General features: G+C 40.9%; 1 protein-coding gene across 2 annotated transcripts in view; it reads left to right on the top strand.

Moving 5' to 3' along the window:
- The first annotated feature begins 31 nt into the window (after nucleotides 1-31).
- The window catches only part of PCMTD2 (protein-L-isoaspartate (D-aspartate) O-methyltransferase domain containing 2), a 22,473-nt gene continuing 3,616 nt past the window's right edge, over nucleotides 32-18,888 (top strand). Inside the window, exons 1-5 of one of the 2 annotated variants that reach the window (XM_029931328.1) lie at nucleotides 51-98; nucleotides 3,573-3,903; nucleotides 7,499-7,601; nucleotides 8,642-8,813; nucleotides 15,805-15,928. In XM_029931328.1, coding sequence (XP_029787188.1) covers nucleotides 3,597-3,903; nucleotides 7,499-7,601; nucleotides 8,642-8,813; nucleotides 15,805-15,928 — 706 coding nt within the window. In that variant the 5' untranslated portion in view covers nucleotides 51-98; nucleotides 3,573-3,596. Of the gene's footprint in view, nucleotides 3,904-7,498; nucleotides 7,602-8,641; nucleotides 8,814-15,804; nucleotides 15,929-18,888 lie in introns of both variants that reach the window. The other variant, XM_029931327.1, reaches the window with a different exon arrangement.

Here is an 18,888-nt window from a genome sequence, read left to right on the forward strand (position 1 = left end):
ACAGTGCAGTACTTTGAATTCTAGTTGTTAGAAGGCTTTTCTGTGTTTAGTAGAAATGATCTCCATTTGACGTGTTCCACTGCTCCAGCTTTTATCAGGTCCGTGAATATTGTATATGTGGCAGCCTTTGAAGTATTTGAAGAAAATCCTTTCGTTTGTATTCCTTTCAAGAGTTTTAGTTCTCAAGATGAGAAATCTGTCTCATTATTCTGCCAGCAGGAGTTGTGGTTTTAGGTCTGTTTTCTATTGGTCCCAGCCTATTAATAACCAGTGTCGTTGGACTGGCCCATGTGGTTATTATGATTGTAAGACTCCTTTCAGTAATAACCATCAGGAAACCTAGAAAAAATAAACATTTACTACTTACTGAATCTGGAAATTTTACAGCATACCTGGGGCCACACAGTGAAATGGGAGGCTGTGAAGAGAGAGCTTGAGGGAACAGAGGCCTGGGGTTCTGCTTTTATTGGGGTCAAAGGTGGGGGCCTAGGGGTATCTCAGCCTTGCTCTTTATTGAGGAATTTAAAACCAAATTTAAAGCCTAGGAAGAGAAAAGACAAGTGGCCCACAAGGTCTCTTATCAAAATCAACTAAAACCTGATCTCAAATAAAGGATACTCTGAGGGGAGGTGTCCTGGCTCTATCTAGTTGAGTGGTGGGAGGCAAAGTGTTTATTCCTCACCAGTCAGAACTTAAGTCAGGTACTTACCTGCATTACAGAAAAAAACAAAAAACAAACAAACAAAAAACCTCTCAGGGCTTACACTACAAGGTCCTTTTCCTTAGCTCATTTTGCATATGTCAGTACCTTGTACATATTTTCCTTAAGAAAGGGTATTCAGGTTGGAACATGGCTCTCCATGTGTAGTCTGACAAACCCAGTGTAGACTGGAATCCTGAACACCCATTGTCTTGGCTTGTAGCTGTGTTGACCCAGCTACAGCCTCCTTGCTTGTCAGTCACAAGACCTTCCCATGCCTTCCCTGATGCTTGAACCATTTTCCTCACTGTCCACAGGCTGTTGCCTTTGGAAGGAGCAGTATGAGAGCAAGGGTGTCCTTTTGGCCGTTTACCCAGAGCAATGAATTACATTGAGGATTGCAAAGTATAATCAAGTGCACCACCCAAAAAATTATTTCCCATTACTTTGAACAATTTGGTTTGACTAGATTGTAGATCCAGATTTGGTTTGACTAAGATATATTTGAACCTTTGTTGGTATTTTTGGGTAGTGATATGACCAGTCACATGGGTGGTCAGTAATAAGCAGTGATTGTATCCAGTGTGAGGGAGTGTTAGATGTCCGGGCAAAGTTAGTAATATCAGACCCTGTAGAGGGTCCCACGCATCCTACCAGAGACGACACATAGAGTTACCCCGTAGATTTTAGTCTGTCACGTGGGGCATAGATTACCAGCATGTTTTGTGTTAAAGAATGTTTCTCCTTGAGAATTTTTAAAAGCTTCATTTGGTGTGGGGTAAAGAACGTAGGTCTTTGGCCAGACAGTCCTGAGTTTGAATTCTGGCCTTTTCCTCACACACTGGTATGTGATTGTGAGCAAAGTCCTACTTTGCCTCATCGTGTCTTGAAACTCAAAGGAGCTCTTGTGACTGGCAGGTGGTGCCTGTAAAAAGTTGTAGCTCTTTTTAGTAAGAAGCTAGCTTTTGCATAATTTCAAAGTGCGGAGAAATTGAAAATAATTGATAGGTTACTTAGTAGAAAATAAAATATACCCAATATGTAGTTAGTGTTTGCTTTCTGAGGATAGAATGATGATACCGAGATAGAAGGATAGAACATCATGCAGGGTTGGAGCCACCACGGAGGCGTGTGGTTTCCAGGGCCTCTCCTAAATAGACCTTTTAGCAGCAAATGCAACTGCACTTTTAAGCAGTGACCTAAATTTTCAGATGACTGCCCTAGACTAAAGGTTTAGACTGTCACCTCAGCACTAAGTGGCTTATCCAAGATTAAACGTGACCTCGTTAGCACTTTATCCCTTAAGCTAAGTTAGCTGGCTGTGGACCATAACCTAAAAATGGCTCTGAAACAACTTGAAATGGGGTGGAAATCTAGTATTTGGATCATCCTAGTGATTTGGAAAGTGTAATATTCAGCTCTAAAATCCTGATAATGAAGATGAACTATTCCAACTGTAAACGGAAGAGCATTTGCACTAAGCCCCATGTTTTACATATTTTGCATAATTGTTGTGAGAAGCTGAAGATTTATTGTGTGGTCTTTTATTTTTTATTCCTGGAAAAACCTCTCCCAGTACAATAGCCAGTCGTGTGCATGGGGCTTGTGTGTGGAATCGCTAGGATTGATGGTTCTCATTCTGCTGTTGGAAATCCAGATGACTGTGAGGGGGGGAAAGCAAGGATAAACCTTGTAATAAGAAATTATGATATATTATTATGGAAGTTGTCTTGATTCAGAAAATGGGTCAGTCTCTGTGAAATCTGGTGTTTTCTGTTTTTCCCAACAGTTTTATGTCAGATGTTTTGTATAACATTATCATTTTATGTGACCTAAAATCATTCTTTTCAGAGTAGTTTCATGGAGTAAGTATAAAATTGGAGAAGGTATGTTTTATGGTTTTGGAAAAGTAAGACCTCCGCAGATGGGAGAATGTTGTCTCTGAATTAGATGAAGGAATGTTGTATGTTAGCAGTTGGCTCAGAGGGGATCACACTTTTTTCCTCTTGAAGGCAGTTGGGAAGAAGGTAAGCAATGTACTTTCCATTGTTAAAGAAGTGGAAAGGTTGCTTAGCATACAAGGAGTAGTAGGAGGTCTGATAGCGGCTGTAGCCTGGAAACAGGTTTTGTATTTGTTACAATAAAATGTCACCATTCATCCAGTTGAGTAAGAGTTTTGTTAGTGGTGTTTTTGCCTGAAATTTGTACATCTGGAAATCCAAATGCACAGATTGAATTGATTGCTTGATTTGATATTTATGTGTATGTGGGGGTGTAGAGTTGTCAGATAAAATGTAGAACACCAGTTAAATTTTAATTTCAAATAAGAATGAATAACTATAGTATTTGTTGTTTACCTTAATTTCATTCTTTTTTGCTCTTAAAGATTTATTTACCAAAGATAATCTACAGTACTTGAAATATTCAAAGAGAGGCTGATATTAGCATCTGTGTTCTTTTTGTGTTTATATTCAGTGACTTTGTCCTGTGTCCCTGTTAAGGCAGATCTATGTTCAAGATTATTTCAGCCCTAAATATCTGACATTGTAGATTGATGATTTGTAGTAAAGTGTCAAATTCATACTTTAATGATATTTTTCAGTTGTCCAATATGTTTTAGGTATCTCAAGTTGATTTGAATTCATTTGATATTATAAGTTACAAACTTCTGGTGGATACAGTGGAATTTCCTATATAACTTTTTTTTTAACCTTCTGAATTTGGCATCCTTGGGGTGGGGTGGGGTAGGTGGGTGCTGACAAAATACATTCCATCTGTATTATTTTCAGAATTCAGAATTTGAAATTGGTGTGTTATTAGAAATTTTACTGTTGTGCTCTTACCTGTTATGTAAAAACTTTTTTAATTACAGTATTGCCTAAGTGTGATCTTGAAGATGGGAGGTGCTGTGAGTGCTGGTGAAGACAATGATGAGCTAATAGACAATTTGAAAGAAGCACAGTACATCCGGACTGAGCTGGTAGAGCAGGCTTTCCGAGCTATCGATCGTGCAGATTATTATCTTGAAGAATTTAAAGAAAATGCTTATAAAGACTTGGCGTGGAAACATGGAAACATCCACCTCTCAGCTCCGTGCATCTACTCAGAAGTGATGGAAGCCCTGGACTTGCAGCCCGGGCTCTCCTTCTTGAACCTGGGCAGTGGCACTGGCTACCTCAGCTCCATGGTGGGGCTCATTCTAGGTAAATCTGGAGAGAGCGTGGGACCTTGTCTAATTGCACTTGGCCTTCTGGGCACTGCCTCCCCGTCCGTACCCCGTATTGTTTACGCACAGTCATTGGGTGGGCTGGTGAAGGGAGGACTTGGAGTTTTCTGGAGGGACCCCTGCTTTTCCCTGTCCCCTCCCACCTGAACCTCCACAGTCTGGTCAGCACACCCTCCTGTAAACAGAGGACCCAGAGAATTACATGGGACCTTACAGAGATTTCTTGATTTTAAAGTTCCCTGGAAATTAAAGTTCTTCCAAGCAGTTTTGGTTTGCTTTGTTTTAATGCTAATGGAATCAAAACCTGTACGTTTTTCTTTGTAAATAAATTCCCGGGATGGGAAGGATTTCACAGATTATCTTACTTGAAGCCATTTTGCCTCTTTTTCCAAATAAGTTGTGAGACCGCACATGGGAATTGGCATTTTTGTTATTGAAACAGCAGTATTGTCTGATAATTGATGGTTTAGGTGTCTGTTTTTACTGAGTGAGGTGGACCCAGTAACGGGAGCTAACCTGCTTTAAAAAGATTGCTCTGAAGAGGAAGCAGGGCTGGGGCTGCGGCGGCAGTCTGTGCAAGGGAGGGTGAAGCCTGGACCACAGGCTCCGGTGCCAGGCGCCCTGGCAAGACCTGCTGAGGAGTCTCAGGAATGTGCTGGTGCGCACCTGACTCCTTGTCAGACTAGCCTGGGATTGATTCTAAGCGTTGGAGATTTCAGGTGCGAGCCATCGCCATGCACGCCGCAGCACCGTTCCTTCGCGGTTGTTACAGAAAATCTTAACAGTAACAGTTGGTTTTCACTGGTATGGAATGAAATTTTTGTTATCTTTTTCTTAAAAATGTTTTTAATGTTTAAGAGGGGGAGAGACACAGGGGTGAACTGAGGATCGGAAGCAGGCTCTGCTCTCAGCATGGAGCCCGATGTGGGGCTTGAACTCAAACTGTTGAGATCATGACCTGAGCCTAGGTCAGACGCTTAACCAACTGAGCCACCCAGGCACCCCAAGATTTTTGGTATCTTTATAAGTTTATAGGCTTGGGAATTTGTGAAGTTTTGAGTCTGGTCATTTGACTTTAGGCTATAGATTGCTATCTTCAGATTTTTTAGGGTGTACGGTTTTTGTTTTGTTTTTTCTTTTATTAATGTTTGTTTATTTTTGAGAGAGCATACGAGCAGGGGAAGGGTGAAGCATGAACTCATGAACTCATGAACTGTGAGATCGTGACCTGAGCAAGTCTGACGTTTAACTGACTGAGCCACCCAGGTGCCCCTTGTTTTGTTTTTTAAAGCTAAATGCTTTTTTGAACTTACTTTGTCTCGGATTGAAACCGCTTTGCACAGGACCTCAGGTTATGTATCATTCTCGTATTAGTGAAGGGTAGTTTCCTTCAGTGGAGCAGAAAATGGGGAATTAAGTATGATATGATATTTGGCAGAGAGTGGGATGGGGTATCACGTTGACTAGATTAGCTATTGAAAATAACTAAGATCCTCAGGAAAAGAGGGCACACGGTAAGCCTGAGGTGACCTGTTGCACTTGACGTTCCCTAGAAGTCCTAAGGAAATGGCTTCTGTTCTTGGAGTCCCCTGTTTGCTGGGAATGTAATTAGATGTTGGAGTGGGGAGAGGTCTGAAGAAGGGGAAGCTTTTGGGGGGGGCTGTAGAGGACACTGTGTACTTCTTAGATATATTTGAAGGAGGTGACTGGAGAGTTTCCTTTCCTGGACAGACATCTTGGATCTGCATGCACTGGACCAACGCCTCTGTCCCGACATCGTGTCCTGGGCCTCTCCCTCTCCAGTTCATCCAGCCTTTAGCATTGCATCAAGCACATCGCTCCAGAGCTGAAGACTGTGTTGGCTGTCCAGTGCTTGCAGGTGTGAGGTCTGGAGTCTTTTCTCTGACTTTTTTGACCTCAACTGCCTTCCTGCCTGGCCCTGAACTTTATGCCGATTCTGCCACATTGCTGTCTCATTGACCTGAAAGCGCTGTGTGATTAGGGAGTGGCGTGCCCTCATCAGGGGCCTTGAGGTCTGGCTGCAGTGCCCTGCGCCTGCTGTCTCAGTCCTGACTCCTCCTCCGTGTCCCCCCTCCCATCTTAGTCATTTTTTTTCAGGGGTGGTTCAGGAGCTATGTGTTAATACTGTATTTGGTGTTCAGCTTCTTGGGAACTATGTCCTATGTCTGTTATTAGAATGAACTACTTAATAGGTGTTGATAAAGGAGCTAATGAAACTATGATGACTGGGAAGGTAGAGAAAGCTTTTCTTGGATTCTGGCACAATGCTGCTAACTAGAGATGGAAGTCAGCGACTTGGCAGAGGGTCTTGAAGTTAGATAATTTGGATTTGTTGTTGTAAAGAGTGAAAATGTGACTTCTCAAGTAGGGTGTGTTTTAATGAGAGAATGTTTTAGCCACAGCCATGTGTATGACAGATGTGGAGAGAAGAGTCACAGGTTGAGTTGTCCAGGTGGAGGAGAGGGAAGCCTTGGCTTGGGGTGGCTGTAGTGCTGTCAGGAGACCAGGTAAGCCCAGGTGGCAAAATGTAAAGGTATGGGTGTGCAGAGGGTTGCTTATTTTGTCATATTTCTGTTGGATTGTGGTGTTAAGTGCTGCACTGTGACTTCAGTATGTCTGTCTAGTAAATAAAGTTTCACATGCCCTGTTGATTTTCACATGGAGATTTTAAAAAATGGCAGTGTAACTTACCTATAGTAAATGAACAAGTGTGAGGTGTGGGGCTTGGTGAATTTTTACTTAAGTATTCACGTTGCTGCAAGCACAAGGTTCAGAATAGAATCAGCGCCCCAGTGGCTCTTGTGCTGCCCCTCCCCCTCCTGAAAGGAGAGCACGCTTGTCCTCTGTGATCACAATTAAGTGTTGCCTGTTTTTGACCTTCTTACAAATGAATTCCCACAACAGAGAGACTCACCTAAGCTGTCTGTATCAGTAAGTTTCACCTAGGGGCAGTTTTATATGAAGAGAACACCTTTATTGTTAAATGGGCTTCCACCTTTTCTCACAGCTTTATTTCCGATTACTGATAAATTTCCTTTGATATAAAAAAATGTTTCATTGTAACGTGGTTATAGTTTTATTTTAGTGATGATCAAAACCTATTTGTGAGAATTATTAAAATGTTCATGCCTTGAATGTTTGGGGAGACCTTTTATGGAAAATAGGGCTGTGTCCAGTTTCATTTGGAAATACATTTTTCTTCTTCAGTTCATTAGTAAGATCTTGAATTCCTGGCTGCAGATCTTTTTTTTTTTTTTTTTTTTAATTTTCAAATGATTGAGAGAGAGCAGGGACCCCAAGCTTTGTAAAGGTGTGGAGTTAGTAATGTCAAAGAAACGAGTATTTACAACGTGGTGAGCATCGTCTACCCTGCATATTTAAAGATTTGCTCTTTGATATATGTCCCATAATGTGGTAAAACCTCAAAACCTTGCAAATTTCTTCATATAATTATACGTGCTGAATCTTGTGCATTGCAACTGATAAAACAGAAATAAAGAGTAAGAGTTTTTCCCTAGTTCTAAAAGTTTTCTTATTCTGAAACCTTTTAGGTCCTTTTGGTGTGAACCACGGGGTTGAGCTCCATTCAGATGTAATAGAATATGCAAAGCAGAAGCTGGATTTCTTCATTCGAACCAGCGACAGCTTTGACAAGTAAGCTCAGATACTACCCTTGGGTCGGTGTGTGAATTACAGTGTAAACTTCTGATGAGTTGAGAGAAGTGAGTTTATTAGTGTCCATATACCAGGAAGCGTGACTCAGCTTTGGCAGGGGAATCAGGGGTATTCGTATAGCTGTTCTAATTATTTTTTTATTTGTTAAAAAAAATTTTTTTTCTTTTAATGTTTATTCTGCTTTGAGAGACAGAGACTGAGTGCAAGGGGAGGGAGGGACGGGGGCGGGTGGTGGGGTGGTGGGTGGGGGGAGACATAGAATCCGAAGCAGGCTCCAGGCTCTGAGCTGTCAGCACAGAGCCTGATGTGGGGCTCAAACCCACGAACTGCGAGATCACGACCTGAGCTGAAGTCCGACACTCAACCAACTGAGCCACTCAGGTGCCCCTGTTCTAATTATTTTTTAAATATTCTGTGGTTTTGAGGGCTTTAGGGTTTTTTTTTTTTTTTTACTATGATACCAGGTAAGACTAATTATTCAACATAATAAGAGAAGGACATAGAATATTCATTTTGTGCAATTTTCATGTTTCTGATACAACAGTTTTTCACCTAATTGTTTATAAAACGGAATTGTTGCATTTGTCTTTAAGCAGGATATGGAATTACCTCTTGCCATTTTTAAATAAGACATTAAAGTTCTTCTGTTCTTCTGTTTATCATTTTTAGAAACACCAAATGTATTTTTCTTTCATTTTACTTGTTTTTAGTAGATCTTGAATAAGGTAATGATTTATAAAAACAGAACAAAGACTGTAATGATTGGAGGTTGGATATTTAAGCTTGGATTGTGCTTTTGACATTCACTTTCATAGTATTTTGTTTGGAATTTCTAGGGTCTTATTAATTAATAGTATAATTCTTTTTGGAAGTCTAGCTTCTAGCTTCTGGTTCTGTGAATTGCATTACATCACTATAGGGTTGTTCAATGAAAAAATAACCCGTGGTTACCATAGATTTACTTATAGACTTGCTATAATGTGATAAATTCAGTTATGGAAAACATTTTTTGCCTTTAGATTTGACTTCTGTGAACCTTCCTTTGTTATTGGCAATTGCTTGGAGATTTCTCCAGATTGTTCTCAGTACGATCGAGTGTACTGTGGGGCTGGTGTGCAGAAAGAGCATGAAGAATACATGAAGAGTCTTCTCAAAGTAGGGGGCATCCTTGTCATGCCACTGGAGGAGAAGGTCAGATCCCTTTCATAACTGACATGTTTAACTATTGGCCAAGTTCTGTTCCGTGAAGTTTACATATATTTTTCCCCTATATCCCTCATAACAATTCCATCCATTTCACAGATGACGACCCAGGCAGGGACAGGGCATACAGATAGCCTCGCTGGAGCCAGGGCAGACCCAGGAGGCCCCCTGGAGCCTGCACTGTAAGCCCTTACCCTCACATCCTTCCTGTTTTCCTTCCTGTCTCCTACCTCCTTTCCCTCCTCTAAGGCTATTCTACAGAAAAATTATTTCAGTAATTCTGAACGTTAGTTTGGTTGTTAAATTCTGTGATGGTGAGTATTCTACAGGAGTCTCTTCCTTAGTACGAAGCTTGTCTAAGTCTGCCATTTGGTCATGTTTCTGTGTGTCGTAGATGTTGTGCCTCATTGAGGAAAACAAATGGTAAGAAACGAGCAAGGCTAATCAAACTTGAGTTGGTACTAAGGAAGAATGTCTCAGTCACAAAGAACTAGGAAAAATGGAAATGATAAAAATTAGAGGAGATTATGCATTTTTGTGTGATTTCCTGCAATTTGAAAATGTTAGCATTTTATTTTGTTTAAAAAGTAATCATTCATTGTAGAAAATCCAGAAGATACGATAATTATGAAAAACTGCTCACAGTTCCACCCGAAGTGCTATGAGTGGAGGATTCCTGTAGTTTGGACTCCTATGTCAAGAATGTCATTGGACATACAGTTTAGAACTTCAAATGTTTTTGCCTAATTGACGAAGTAACTTTTAATCCATTTGACATTTCATATCATCATTTTGAGTGCTTATATAGTAGCTTGTGGGATTGTTGACCACACTGTACCCTCCAGGTCCTGGAATTGGACATAAGGCTGCGTGTATAATGTTGTTATTTACTATTGTATACAGACTGTCGTGAGTGTCCCTAAGTAAAACAAACTTTTTATCCATAGATATTTCAGTATGTATCTATAAAACATAGGGGACCTGTTGTTGTCTTTTTATATATCACAAAACCATTATCAACCAAAAAAATTAACAGTAATTTCTTAGTTTCCTGATTGTCTCAAAATTTGTTTGAATAGGGCTTTATTTGATTATGTCTTTATCTTTTTAATTTTTGTCATTTTTATTAAGGTACAATTCACATAAAGTAAAACTGAGCAATTTTAAGTGTACAATCCATTAAGTTTTGACAGGTGACTACAGCAGTGGTATACAACACAAACAAGATCTAGAACATTTCCTATTGCTGCCGCAAATTCCCTCATGCCCTCCTTTTTTGTTGAGGTGTAATTGACATTGGTTTCAAATGTGCAGCATAATAATTCAGTAAGACAATTATGTTTTGATACTGTATGTTTATAAAATACATTTGAATGTGGTCCAGATCAGAGTTTCTCAGCTTTGGGCCAGGTACAGAACATTGTGTTCTCCAGCAGAGCAATTCAGACAACAGAGGTCCCAGACCTGTGGTATCTATCGGTAACTTTTCTGGAGACAAAAATCAAATTACAATACTGATGGAATTTATGAGAAACATTTGATTTGTGTCTTGCATGTGGTTGATATCTTTCTCATTTTTTAAAGATTTTAGTTTGGGGTGCCTGGGTGGCTCAGTCGGTTGAACGTCTGACTTCGGCTCAGGTCATGATCTCACAGTCCGTGGATTTGAGCCCCGTGTCGGGCTCTGTGCTGACAGCTCAGAGCCTGGAGCCTGCTTGGGATTCTGTGTCTCCCTCTCTCTCTTCCCCTCTCCTGCTCACTCTGTCTTTGTCTCTCAGAATAAAATAAAAGACATAAAAAATTTCTTTTAATAAAAAATATAAATAAAAAAAGGTTTTAGTTTTAAGTAATCTCTCCACCCAACATGGGGCTTGAACTCACAACCCCGAGATTAAGAGTCGCATTTTCCATCAGTTGATCCAGCCAGGCACCCCTGGGTGATATATGTCTAAAGGATTGTTTTCTATAACTTTTTTATTTTTTTAACATTATCCTTGCATTTGTCTTATAGAGTTTCCTATAGCCTGGATTTGGAGATTACATACGTCTTTGGTAGTATCTTACATATTTCTTCTGTTCCCTGTTTTCCCCATAAATTGCTAACGGGATCCAGGACTTCAGTTTGACTTCACTTTTGGTGGGGAGAGAGGGTGCAAGAATACTTAACCAGGTAGTACAGTCTACACCCACATACACACACATCATGCCTGCTGTCTCTTTCTGACGCTGGCACTGCAAATGTAGTCCTGATCCATTATTTCATTAAGGGATACAGGATGATATATTCTGCTTCATTTCTCTTCATTTAGTAACTCGAATACTTTTTTCTTTTTTTAAAAAAATTTTTAATGTTTATTTTTGAGAGAGAGAGAGCGGGAGAGAGTGAGGGCGAACACAAGTGGGGGAGGGGCAGAGAGGGAGACACAGGATCCAAAGCAGGCTCCAAGCTCTGAGCGCTCAGCACAGAACCTGATGCAGGACTCGAACCCACGAACTGTGAGATCATGATCAGAGCCGAAGTCGAACACCCAACCGACTGAGCCACCCAGGCGCTCTACTTTTTTCTTTTTAATTTTAATTCTAATATAGTTAACATAGCAGTGTTATATTAGTTTCAGATGTACGATACAGTGATTCTGCGGTTGCATACATTACCCAGTGCACATTGAGATAAGTGTGCTCTTCATCCCTTTTACCGGTTTCCCCCATCCCCCACCCACTTCCCCTCTGGAAACCCTCAGTTTTGTGTCCTCCTCCCTTCCTTCCCTGTTCATTTATTTCTTAAATTCCATATATGAGTAAAATCATGTGGTATTTGTCTTTCTCTGACTGGCTTATATCGCTTAGTATTATACTCTGTAGTTCTGACTTCCATGTTGTTGCAAATGGCCAGATTTCATTCATCTTCATGGTTGAGTAACGTTCCATTGTGCATACGTATATACCACATTTTCTTTATCCATTTATCAATTGATGACCAATCGGGCTGCTTCCATATCTTGTTATTGTAAATAATGCTGCTGTGAATGTAGGGTTGTATGTATCCTTCTGAGTTAGTATTTTAGTATTCTTTGGGTAAATACCTAGTAGTCCAATTGCTGGATTGTAGTTCTGTTTTTAACTTTTTGAGGAAACTCCATATTCTTTTCCAGAATGGCTGCACCAGTCTGCATGTCCACCCACAGTGCACAAGGGTTCCTTTTTCTCCACTTGCCAACACTTGTTGTTTCTGGTATTTTATTTTAGCCATTCTGACAGGTGTGAGGTGGTATCATTGTGGTTTTGTTTTGTATTTCCCTGATACTGAGTGCTGTTGAGCATCTTTTCATGTGTGTGTTGGCCATCTGGATGTCTTATTTGGAGAAATGTCTGTTCATATCTTCGGCCCATTTTTAAATTGGATTATTTTCTTTTTAAGTATGGAGTTGTATAACTTCTTTATGTAGTTTAGACATTTAGCCTTTATCGGGTATGTCATTTGCGGATGCTGTCTTCTTCCATTCAGTTGTCTTTTAGTTGGTTGTTTCCTTCACTGTGCAGAAGCTTTTTACTTTGATGTAGTGCCAACAGTTTATTTTTGCTTTTGTTTCCCTTGTCTCAGGAGATGTATCTAGAAAAATGTTGCTGTGGCCGATGTCAGAGATGTTACTGCCTGTGCTCTCTTGTAGGATTTTTATGGTTTGAGGTCTCACATTTAACTCCTTAATCCATTTTGTGTCTTTGTGTCATCTTCGGTTACTTTCATCAGAGTTTTGTAGTTTTCAGAGTACAGGCCTTTCACTGCCTTAGTTAAGTTTATTCCTAGATAGTTCATTCTTTTTGGTGCAGTTATAAATAGGATCATTTTCCTAAATTCTCTTTCTGCTTCATCATTATTAATAAGTGTTTAGAAATGCAGTGAATTTCTGTACATTTTGTCCTGCAACTTCATAGTACCTGGAATAATTAAAGAGAAACACCCTCATCAGTTCTTTGGTTATCCTGGGTACATGTTAGAATTCTGATTCTTGACCTTTGTTTATTAGTTTCCTCAATAATCTGGTTCTCCAGCATCTGCTGAAGGTGGTGACTAATCAGATTTTATTTGATTTTTAGTGTCAGTGTGAATTATTGAAGCTTATTGAAGCTTAAAATGTCCTGTCTTGGCCGGTGGGGACCTCTCCAGCTTGGCTCTTGGGCTTCGAAACGATTTTGGTAATCTGTGATAGTTTTGTTACTTTCTGGTAAGAAAAGATATTTCACCCTCACCCTCATTTTGTATATATATATATATATATATATATATATATATATATATATATTTTTTTTTTTACCACAAAGTTGGAGGTAGCCATTTCTGAGGATCTCTTTTAATTTTAAGTTCAGTGGGAATTGGTGTTTAGAGGACACAGGTGTGGGGCCTTTGTAGGAATCTTTGATGCTGGGTTAGTTTTTCAGTGGACCTCTGGAGCTAGGAAGTTCACACACACACACACACACACACAATTTTATGTTTTTGTTGGTTTGGTTTTTTTGGACATAAAATACTCCGGGGGCTTATATTGGTACTGCCAGCTCAAAGTCAGGACGAGAGGATTCTTCTGACTTCTTCAGTCTCCCACACTTGAAAGTCATCGTCCCTGAATACCCAGCTTTACTGTTTATCCAGAATTCACAGTAGCACCACTGGCACCAACAATTGGATTTCTGAAACTAGGTCAGGATTTGGCTGGAGGGCTCGGGGATGGGGGGAGCTGTTTGGGCCCTTATATTCCACTAGGGATGTAGAGATTAACGTGTTTTAAAGTCCCTGGAAATAATGCTTTCCTGTGAGGTTATGACATCGGTATGACTCACATCCCCTTTGTTTTCAGTTTAAAGGGATTGCTGTCTTGGGTTTTGTTACTTAGTAAAATATTTACAAGATTTCAAAGTTTAAATAATGAGCACTCACAGATTTTTTTCCCGTGTATATTCCCTCCACTTCAATGGGTAACCATTTTGTTTGTTTTTAGTTTATGTGTTTATTTAAAAAAAATATATAAGCAAACACATTTTTCATATGTGAAGATAGGCGCACCTTTTTCCATTCCATGTACCTATGCAGACACATGAAATGGGAATTGATAGTTTTAAGTTTTATACATCATTTATTGTTGATTTGATGTTCAATCTAAGTAGAACTGCTTTTTTGTCCTTATTATATTTATTTAAAAATGTTTTTGTTGGTATATGAGAATGTGTTGTTGTTTTTTAAAATTTTTTTAATGTTTTATTTTTGAGAGAGAGAGAGAGAGAGAGAGAGAGAGAGAGAGAGAGTGAGAGCAGGGGAGGGTCAGAGAGATGGGGAGACACAGAATCTGAAGACAGGCTCCAGGCTCTGAGCTGTCAGCACAGAGCCCGACGCAGGGCTCGAACCCATGAACCGTCAGATCATGACCTGAGCCGAAGCTGGACGCTCAACCGACTGAGCCACCCAGGCACCCCGAAAATGTGTTTTGTTGATGGCCAGTTGGGTCCTTTCTAGCTTCTTGCTGTTTACAGGCAGTGCTGCTGTGGCAAGGCTGTGCATATCCATGTTTGTGGATGTTCTTAGTCTTTGTCTATACCCACACCCTCTTCCGGGTGCAGTCTCAGAAGCAGAAGTGCTTGATTGTAGACTCTGTTTTAACTTTGGCCAACTGCCTTTCCAGAGGCTTTGCTGTCAGCAGCACGGGGGAGGAGCCATCCATGCTCTTGCTGACAGGCCCACCTGCTTATTGCTGTCATTGCTGCTAGATTGTTGTGTACGGCAGGGCTAGATGTCCCCAGTTTTGCTCTTTTTTCTCAGAATACTGTTTAAGTGTATCCTAAATTATTTTAGACATCTTTGTTGCATGACAAAAATACTTTGGACCTTTTATTGGAATTGTGTTACATGTTGAATGATAGGAGGGTTATAGACATATTTTCAGTATCTGTCTCCTCGTCTGGAATGTAGAATATGGGTTTACAGTTTTCCTCAAGGGTTCACACATTATTGATGGATTATATTTAAATATTTGGTGTTTAATATAACTAGAATTTCTCCTTGAAAAAAAGGTTTTGAAGAAGAAGTTTTTTGCTGGTGTACAGGAAGGTGAGTGACTTGTTTACCGAGTACATGGCTACTTAATGCTTTCAGTTCTAAGATTCATGACATAGAATCTTAGTTTTCAGAGGATTTGCTGGCTTAGATATTTTTAGACAAGAGAGCATATAATCCTAGCATGTCAAAGCCAAGCAAAAATAGTACTGTGACCTGTTTGGGCTGTTTAGAAACTGGCACTGTCACAGAACACATGGGAGGGCCACGTTGTCTTATTAGGCTCCTCTGGTGCTTCTGATACTGTGATTCCCTGCCAATCTGTGTGTTTTGGTGGTTACATCACATAGAAATTCACATAAACACTGTAGTGAGGAGAAGCTCCAACATGCCCAAGATGGCATCATCCCCTTCAAGGAAGTCACCGCAGAACTGTGACAGTAGCTGTTGTTTTGTGTGTGGTTATGTTGTTGCAGGAAAGTCTTTTTATTGTTTATGTTCCAGAAACAACAGCCTGGGATCCAGTCTAGGCAGAAGCATTATAGGTGGTCATGAGTGCCTTTAATGACTTTGACTTTAGCATTTCCCCTGCTCCCCCTCCGCTTCCCCCCGCAACAGGGACGCTTGTGGACAGCCCTGGGAAGTCATCTCATCCGATTGTCTCTTCTTGTTATCCTTTGACTTTTTTTCTTGAATATATTTATTTTTTGTAAACAGAAGTTAGGTCTGGAAGCTTTGAACATATTCAGGCTACACATATTTGCAGCAGTAGTTGTGCGTGCTTCATGCCACATCACGTCAGGGGCCCCAGTTGTCAGATTATTTCATTGTTAGCGTATCTGTGGTTTTCTGCTTTTAGTTTACATGTAGGAATGATTAAATATAAATTAACAGTACCCAAATCTTTTGAATATTCTTGTTTTCTCTTTGGGATAGTTGACTAAGATAACACGAACTGGTCCTTCCGCTTGGGAAACCAAAAAGATTCTGGCTGTTTCTTTTGCTCCTCTGATCCAGCCCTGTCATTCAGAGTCAGGAAAATCAAGACTTGTCCAGTTACGTAAGTACAAAGATCTTCACTTATCTTGTAGATCGTTAAAAAAGTCTCATTAGAATTTGAAGAGAAAAAAATATTTAGGAACCTTTTAGTATTAAAGAGGATTCTGAAGCCTTACAATTTTACAAATGATTCTTTAGATGCCGTAAAAATCACAATCTGTTTTCAGCCCACATTTTAGGTTATTTTGGCCTTCTTTTAAATCCACAGGAAGTATTGCTGGTCATGCCATTGAAAGCAGAAGACTCCCACAAAAGCGAGTTACATAGAGTGGGTTCCCAGCACCGGTCGAGCCAGACGGCTCTTGCGGAGTCATGGGACCTTTTCCTCCTTGGGGCCACCTCGTGGGGCGCATGTTTCAGCCAGTTGGCTGGTGTGTGGTGAGAGGCTTGCCACAGGGCATTAGCTTGGCTAGGCCTGTGTCTTCAACTCCTTCAGGATGTAGATCCAGAAAGAGCTAACATTAGGACCAGCATTCATCCGAATACTGTTTTCTAATTTAAACAAATTTAAACAGCAATGAGAATTGCAAATGACTTTATTTAAAATAAAACTGTTCAAAAAGGATTCTACATTTTGATCATTTAGAAAATTTAGAAAATGTACAAAAAAAGGGAAAATAGTAACCATAATAGTACCACCCAAAGATAATACATGTTGGCAGATTTCTTCCAGAATTTTATTTTTAAATTTGTGAGGAATCATTTATCAAATATTAATGCTCACCTTGGTCTCTCCTAAGTGGAGGTCACATACCACAGATGTGGTCCTTGAAATGTGGTAACGAACAACAGTATAACACAGAAAGGGCTTCAGAGGGGCCAGGGAGGATTTGGCAGGATGGGACACTTGTGCTCGGTCTTTCTGGGTGAAAATGAATTTTCCGAAGAGAGAAGAAAGGGAGAAAAAGCTGGAGCTAGGGGCTGGTGGGGACTTTCCACATGCCCACTCCCCAGTGTGGTCTGCATGGTGGTGCACAGGAGACACCAGCCCGGCACATAGGTTAGACTTGAGTTTATCATGTAGGCTGTGGAGAGCCACCAGTTAGAATGAAAAGATGTGGGGCATCTGTCTTCTTGATTACCCTGTGGCCAGCTTGAGGGTGAATTTGTCACGTGCAGGCTCCCTGAAAATCCCACCAGGATAAGCTAACATTGCTCTCAGTCAGCCAGAGCACTCTTTTCCAGAATGCTACCTGAGTAGCACCAGAGGTGAGGTTGTAGTTGGAGTATCTATGGGGCTCTTGGCGGGGGGGGGGGCTGGTTGAAGAAAAGTCTCTTGGTGTGAGGGCTTGATCTGTTTTGGATAAGAGTTGTGACGACATGGGGGCGCCTGGGTGGCTCAGTAGGTTAAGTGGCCTGCGTCGGGCTCTGTGCTGACATCTCAGAGCCTGGAGCTGCTTCAGATTCTGTATCTCCCTCTATCTGCCTCTCCCCTGCTCATATCTGTCTGTCTCTCAAAAATAAATAATAATCACTAAAAAATTTAAAGAACAAGTTGTGATGACATGGAGGGCACCCTGAGATGCTGGTTTTGAGGTGACAGCTTCAGAGTAAATGCTGGATGACAAATGACCGTGTGATGTTTAGGGATCCTGAAGTGAACAGTCCAGTCATTTGTAACTGCAGCTTCCTGGGCTGGAGTTTTCTAAACTCGTGAAGTTGTGTTGATAGAGATGGTGGCCTCTATAGTGGGATGAATTCAGGGACAGGCACATAGGGCCTTTCTGAGGAAGGATGTGGAGCCGAGGTGTCCAGCATCTGTTGTAGATGTGGGTCTATGGGAGGCTCAGAGCCCCCATCAGGACTGGAGCAGAGCCCTGAGAGCCGTTGCCTGGTCTTTGTTACTTGAAGCCACAGAATGGATGCCAAAACAGGGATCGATAGGCACACAGAGAGGGGGAAGTGATGGAAATCAGCACCTCAGGGGACACTACTAGCCTGGGTGGAGGAGGGAGCTAGCAGGAGAGACTTGGGCCTAGCTAGTTCCTTTCAAGCAGGCACCTTCGGGAGAGCCAGAGAAGCCAGAGCTTGCGTTCTGGGAGTCTGGTGACCCATGAAGGGGTCCATTCAGCAGACTGAGTGGCAACAGCAAGTAAAGAGGTAAGGGAAGGAAAGGCAGGACATACTGAGCAGAAAGTCGTGATTGCGGTGTTGCGTAGTGAGGCAAGTGCTGGAGCCTGTCCCAGACGAGGGAGGAGACAGTTGAGTGGGAGAGGAGGCCAGCTGTGGACAAAGGGGAAAAGGTGCTGAGAGCCTGTGGCAAGGGCACTTTCCAGGGCTCCTGTAGAACAGTGAGCCTTGCACGGGATTGTGTGTAGGCCTCTCTGATCTGGGCTATAAATGTTACAGACAACCTAAGAACCCTCCCTACACCGGAGGTTGTCCTCTCTTTTGGAAGAAGCAACGTACGGAGGGAAAAAAGTGATACCGGCTTTCAGTATGATGTATTTAAACACACAACCCCTAATTCCTCTCCCTTTGAGAAAAAGCTCTTCTGTTGCCATATGCCTACTGCCTGCATTAAATTGAGCTGTAATTAAATCACAAGGTTCTTTTTTTTTTAATTTTATTATTTTTATTATTTTTTTAATGTAACTCAATTTATTTTTTTAACATATGCAATTATTTCCCGTCATTTACAGTACAGTAGTTACAGTGACACTCCAAACAGAAAAGCAAAGTAAAAAATCAAAACCCCCACTTCTATTTCATGTAATTAGACTTATACAGAAATTAGAAGGTTAAGTACCAACTAGTTAATCACCTAATTTCACAGCTATCTGAAGTGGCAATTGTTATATGGCAGCTTATCTATGATACATTCAAGATACATGATACAATTAATTACTTGCCCATAAGCTAAAACTCAGGCTGCTTAATACCTTTCCTTAAATTCCACCTCTATACTACAGTATACTTGAGGTCCATGCAAAAAAGTAGCTACCTTTTATATAGGAAATG

This window comes from Suricata suricatta, unplaced genomic scaffold (genome assembly GCF_006229205.1).
Source record: "Suricata suricatta isolate VVHF042 unplaced genomic scaffold, meerkat_22Aug2017_6uvM2_HiC HiC_scaffold_238, whole genome shotgun sequence".
In the NCBI taxonomy this organism is placed as follows: domain Eukaryota; kingdom Metazoa; phylum Chordata; class Mammalia; order Carnivora; family Herpestidae; genus Suricata; species Suricata suricatta.